This window comes from Lotus japonicus, chromosome 2, assembly GCF_012489685.1.
Source record: "Lotus japonicus ecotype B-129 chromosome 2, LjGifu_v1.2".
NCBI lineage: Eukaryota > Viridiplantae > Streptophyta > Magnoliopsida > Fabales > Fabaceae > Lotus > Lotus japonicus.
This window is the reverse complement of record NC_080042.1, coordinates 27,434,132-27,440,707: the sequence shown is the minus strand read 5'-3', so window position 1 is coordinate 27,440,707 and position 6,576 is coordinate 27,434,132. Positions and strand designations below refer to the sequence as shown.

At 39.8% G+C, this 6,576-nt stretch overlaps 1 protein-coding gene across 1 annotated transcript; it reads left to right on the top strand.

Moving 5' to 3' along the window:
• The first annotated feature begins 4,243 nt into the window (after nucleotides 1–4,243).
• Nucleotides 4,244–6,097, top strand: LOC130736288 (protein gar2-like). The gene is made up of 2 exons (XM_057588129.1): nucleotides 4,244–4,855; nucleotides 5,885–6,097. Exons 1-2 carry the CDS (start codon nucleotides 4,244–4,246, stop codon nucleotides 6,095–6,097), a joined length of 825 nt encoding a protein of 274 aa, XP_057444112.1.
• Nucleotides 6,098–6,576: the final 479 nt, after the last annotated feature.

The following is a 6,576-nucleotide window of genomic DNA, read 5'->3' as shown; positions in this document are numbered from 1 at the left end:
CGTTTTCTGAGAGGCTTCGGCCGTTTACTGGTTTCTGTCTTATCGCTTTCTAGTGGATATAACAAGGTTATGTTTACAGCACTGCCATATTGATTCATCGCTCGATAGAGCTTGATGTATTTGCGTTTAATTTAAAAGAAAACTGAATATAAATAAATAATAAGGAATATAACCTCCCTTCCTTATTTAAATCTCAATCTACATTAAAAGAAAACTGATTTTCCTCCAAAATAGATGCATCCAATCAAACAATATCTTCTCCATATCTCTTACTTGGGAAGTTCGGTCACCCCATGCTTGGCCTCCAAGCAACACATAATTCTCACAACCCTAAGGCTCATGACCCACAAATAATTAGAAATTAACAGGTTTAACACAAAAATACAATTTCTGATTTTTGTGTAAAATCCGTAGGTACTGTACAGCAGGACCTTTTGCCACTAAAACATACATATCTCGGGCTACAGAGGTCGGAAGGACCTGAAATCAACGATAGAATTTAGCTAACTCAGAGAGCTACAACTCCATGAAGGAAGCGTTTCCAGATAAGGTCATTAAGACCTCTCAAAAATTCACATAAGGTCACAGGCAGAGATTAGCCATAAAATCAAACTTCACTAGAAACTTCACTTTTATTCAATAAATCGCTTAAGTAATACTTAAGTAAGGTTAGGGTCTTACAGAAAGGATCAAAGAAATTTGTGTCTTCTACAAAACAAATTGAATTCAAGAAGCCCAGGAATTATCAGTTGTCGAATTCATTGCCCCAACATGTGCCTCAACATGTGAACCCTCAACTTAATTTTGGCAAAACTATAACTTGGAAGTGTCACTACTGTGGTAGGAATGGTCATATAAAGCCCTACTGCTTCAAGTTATATGGTTATCCTCAGATGCACAATAATATCAAGGCCTCAAAGTATATTCAGATGAGGAAGCAATGGAAGCCCAAGGGTGAAATCAAATGTCAGGTAGCCTACACATCTTTCAGAGCATCATCAAAGGAAGACTGGTATTCTGATAGTGGCATCTCTAAGCACATGACAGGGAACAAGAGCTTCTTACAAGACATCAGAAGTCACTCAACCAACTATGTTACCTTTGGAGATGGAGCTAAAGGAAAGATTAAGGGAGTAAAAAGCTTGTTAGCACAGAATCTCCTAACTTGAATAATGTGTTACTTGTCAATGGTTTAACTGCATATCTGATCAGCATAAGCCAACTGTGTGACCAAGGGTATGATGTGAAGTTCAATGAAATAGAATGTGTTGTGACCACTGATGAGGACAAAATTGTGATGAGAGGAATCATATCAAAAGACAATTGTTATTTGTGGACATCAGAAGAAAAAACTCATGTTTCTAGATGTTTGTTAACTAAAGAAGATGAGGTGAATGTATGGTATCAAAGACTAGGACATATCAACTACAGGAGCATGCAAAAGGTTATTGCTGATGAAGCAATAAGAGGATTGCCCAATTTGAGCTTGGGAGAAGGAAAGCTATGTGGAGAATGTCAGATTGGTAAACAAAACAAAGTGCCACACAAGATGCTCCAGCATCAGACCACGACAAAGGTTCTGGAATTGCTTCACATGGATCTCATGGGTCCCATGCAGGTTGAAAGCTCGGGAGGAAAAAGGTATGTTTTTGTCTGTGTAGATGATTTTTCAAGGTATACATGGGTTGAATTTATGAGAGAAAAATTAGAGACTTTTGAAATATTCAAGAACCTATGTTTGAGACTTCAAAATGAGAAAAACTGTGTGATTGTGAGAATCATAAGTGATCATGGAAGGGAATTTGAGAATTCAAAATTCTTAGAGTTCTGTGGAACAGAAGGTATTAGCCATGAGTTTTCTGCCCCCATCACTGAACAGTAGAATGGAATTGTTGAAAGAAAAAATAGAACTCTCCAGGAATCAGCTAGAGTAATGTTACATGCTCAGAAGATTCCACATCAGTTCAGGGCTGAAGCTATGAGTACTGCCTGTTACATACACAACAGAGTCACCATCAGGGTAGGGACATACTCTACACAGTATGAGCTATGGAAAATCTTCTGTAAAATACTTTCACATATTTGGAAGTAAATGTTATATCCTTGCAGATCGTGATCCTAGGAGGAAGCTTGGTCCAAGAAGTGATGAAGGGATTTTCATGGGGTATTCTATGAACAACAAAGCTTATAGAGTTTTTAATTCTCGCACAAGGACCATGATGGAATCTGTGAATATGATTGTGGATGATGAACCAAGCAAGAAGGAAGAAGCAAATTTGAATGAAGATGATGATGGTACTGATGTTCCAGCCGATGCTCCAGCGACCGCCCTCGACAATGATTTACAAGGGCTGATGAAAAGGAAGACAAAGATATCCCATCAAACAAAGTTCCATCAATCAGGGTTCAGAAGAATCACCCTCAAGAAAACATTATTGGTAATCTTCAAGAAGGGGTGACTACCAGATCCAGATGTATGATTGCTTACGGTTGTTTCATCTCTAAGATAGAACCCAAGAATGTCAATGAAGCTCTCACTGATGAATACTGGATAAATGCTATGCAAGAAGAGTAAGAGCAGTTCAGGAGAAATGAAGTGTGGGAGTTTGTGCCTAGGCCTGAAGAAGTAAACATCATAGGCACCAAGTGGATCTTAGAGAACAAATCAGATGAAACTGAAACAGTGTGGGAGTTTGCGCCTAGGCCTGAAGAAGTAAACATCATTTGCTCCTGTAGCTAGACTGGAATCTATAAGACTCTTGTTAGGTGTTGCCTGTCTCTTGAAGTCCAGACTCTATCAGATGGATGTGAAGAGTGCTTTTCTAAATGGCTATTTGAGTGAACAGGTTTATGTTGAACAACCTAAAGGATTTACAGATCCACATCATCTAGATCATGTGTACAAGTTGAGGAAAGCCTTGTATGGTTTGAAGCAAGCACCTAGGGCTTGGTATGAAAGGTTAACTGAGTTCCTTGTAAGCAATGGTTACTGTAAGAGTGGAATTGATAAAACTCTGTTTGTGAAGAATGACAAAGGTAAGCTCATGATAGCACAGATTTATATGGATGGCATTGTTTTTGGAGGAATGTTGAACTCGATGGTGGAGCATTTCGTCCGACAAATGAAATCTGAATTTGAGATGAGCTTAGTTGGTGAATTGAATTATTTTCTAGGGCTACAAGTCAAGCAAATGGAGGATTCTATGTTCATTTCACAGAGTAAGTATGCTAAAGGATTAGTCAAGAAGTTTGGCCTTGAAAAGGCTGGTCACAAGAGAACTCCTGCTGCTACACACATCAAACTGTCCAAGGATGAGCAAGGAGAAGATGTTGATCAAAGTCTCTATAGAAGTATGATTGGTAGCTTGTTGTATCTTACTGGTAGCAGACCAGACATCACCTTTGTTGTTGGTGTATGTGCTAGATATCAAGCAGCTCCTAAGGCAAGTCATCTGCTACAAGTCAAGAGAATTATCAAGTACATCAATGGCAAAAATACTATGGTATTCTCTATACTCATGATACAAATTCTTCTTTTGTTGGATTATGTGATGCATATTGGGCAAGTAGTGCAGATTATAGAAAGAGCACATCTGGTGGATGTTTCTTCCTAGGGAATAATTTGATTTTATGGTTTAACAAGAAGCAGAATTGTGTCTCATTGTCTACAGCTGAAGCAGAGTATATTGCAGCAGGAAGTAGTTGTACTCAACTCATGTGGATGAAGCAAATGCTGAAGGAGTATGATGTTGAACAGGATGTCATGACATTGTACTACGACAATCTTAGTGCAATCAATATTTCCAAGAATCCCATACAGCATAGCAGGACCAAGCATATTGATATTAGACATCATTTTATTAGAGACTTGGTGGAGGATAAAATTATCAATCTGGAGCATGTTACAACTGACAAGCAGTTAGCTGATATTTTCACAAAACCCCTTGATGCAATTACCTTTGAAAAATTAAGAGGAAATCTAGGGATTTTCATTTTTGATGCATAGCAATTAGCGTGCCCTAATGTGTCAACGGCTAGTTTATTTTTGGTCATCATTAACTGTTGTTGTGACATCAGAAGAGAGAAGGTTGCTTTATGGTTCACTTGTCCTATAACTACCTCCGACAGGCAAATTGTGATCTCTCAACCGCTTGTTCATCTATTTTCTTCAAGACTCATTATCTCTCATTTTCAATTCTTCTTCATCGTTATGTGCTCTATTTGTGTTTGCTCTCATTTCATCATGTCTCAAAGTTCAGGAAAGAATGACTCTGTCAAGGCAAAGATTGAAAGAACTGCTAAGGGAGTTAAATGCATGGGTTTGAAGAGTGGTTCTTCCCAACCATCTTCTGTGTCAAAGAAAGCTCCTGGGAAGACGAAGACAAGATACCCAGCAAGAAAGACCTACATGTCAAAGGTTCAGAACAAAGAACCCACCAATGTCTTTCTCTGTGAGGATGTTGCTGATGAAGAGGAAATCAATGTTGAAGACTCTCCTGTGAAATCGCCTCCTGATGTTGTGCCCGATGTTGAGACATCTGTGTCTCAGGAAATTTCTGATCAAGAAAATTCTAGAAAGGAGTCCACTTCTCTTGAAGATTCAGGCAAGGTTACCAAGCCTGATATCTCTGTATCGTCTTCTTCGAAGGACGCTGATCCAAAGAATGGCAATTCTGAGGATACCAATTCTGCAGAGCCAACCCAGGCTCCATCCCCTGTTCAGGACATCTCTGATGATGATGTTCCCCTGGTTAAGTCCATTCTTGATAGTGTTGCTGCCAGGATGAAAAGAAAAAGAATGGTCTCTACTCCTGAAGTCACTCCTACTCCACCAAAGAGATCCAAGTCATCTCCTGTAACCTACAAATCTTGACAAGCAAGTGTGAAGGATAAGGGAAAGCAAAAGACTGTCAAGACTCCAAGTGAGAAGAAGAAAAGGAAGATTCCAGTTGATGTTGAAGACTCCGAGTCAGATGCCGAAGCCGATGTCCAGGACATCTGACCCTCTGAGAAGAAGAAGTTTTCTGGTAAGCGTATTCCTCAAAATGTTCCTGTTGTTCCTATTGATAGTGTCTTTTCACTTGGAAGAGAATGTACAGAAGTGGAAGTTTGTCTGTAAGAGAAGAATGGCTAAAGAAAGGGAAGTTGGCCCTGATGTTCTAGAATGCAGAGATGTTATTGCACTTATTGAGAAAGCAGGTCTGATGAAGACTATCCAGAATGTTGGAAGGTGCTATGAGAAGCTTGTGAGAGAGTTCTTGGTGAACCTCTCTGTGGATGTTGGACTGCCTGAGAGTGATGAATTCAGGAAGGTTTTTGTGAGGGCCGAATGTGTTGTGTTCTCACCTGCTGTGATCAATCAAGCACTTGGAAGAAGTGCTATTGAATTTACTAATGAAGAAGTGTCCATGGATGATGTTGCCAAGGAACTTACTGCTGGTTATGTGAAGAAGTGGCCCAGCAAGAGATTGTTGTCCACTGAAAATCTTAGTGTGAAGTATGCAATCCTTAACAGGATTGGTGTTGTGAATTGGGTTCCTACTCGGCATACCCTCCAACCCTTGCCAAGTTGATCTATAGGATTGGCAAGTCTATTGCATTTGATTTTGGTGCTTTTGTTTTTTAGCAGACATTGAAGCATGCTGATACTTGTGCTGTGAAGCTGCCTGTTTCTTTTCCCTCACTTCTTACTGAGATCATTCTCAAGCAACATCCTCAGATTCTCAGAGCTGATGAAGTGGCTATGTCTCGTGGAGTTCCAATCACCTTGGATCAACGTTTGTTTATGGAGCCACATGTCCTTAACATTGCCATGCCAACCAGCAGGACATCTGCCCCTCCTGTGACTGAATCTGGCACTCAAGCCATCATTGCTGAATTATAGGAAGTCTCCAAGGCTTTGCAGGAGATAATCAGAATGAGCACTGCCAGGAAGCTCAAGGTTGATGCTTTGCTACTCAAGCTGCAAGAAGAAGAACGCCAAAGAGGTGAGCAAAGTGCTGCAACTACAGGTGCTCAAGATGAGAGCAATGAAGAGGAGGAAGGATCTGAAGAAAGTGCAGAAGAGTCTGGAGAGGAGTCCAGTTCTGAAGACTAGATTGTTCTGTTCCTTTGCGATTTTCTTTTGTTTTTGGATGTATTTGTGCACCCTTTGCAAATTTGTGCTAAAAAGGGGGAGTAGTTTGAAGATTCTATCTGCTATGGTCTGTAATATTTTGTGCTACTATTGTGAAGACCTATGTTACTACTGTGAAGTTGCTTCTGTGAAGACTATGTGTCTTTTGCTAGTGTTAGCTTTGGTCTGGTTTAATTTGAAGACTAGTTCAAGACAATGGCTATGATTGTTTCAAGTTGCATCTTCTGGTTTTATGTGGCTAGCTTAGTTTTATGTGCAAGTAACTTCTGATAGTGTTTTCTGGTTTGTTGAAGTTCAAGCTGATCAATTGTGAAGTCATCATATGCTAAGGATTGATAGTACTTCTGTTTGTGTGTTTTTGCTGCTAAGTGTAATGTTCCAACTATGCTAGTTGTTGGTATGGCTGCATCATTTGAGGGGGAGCTATGCTTAAGGGGGAG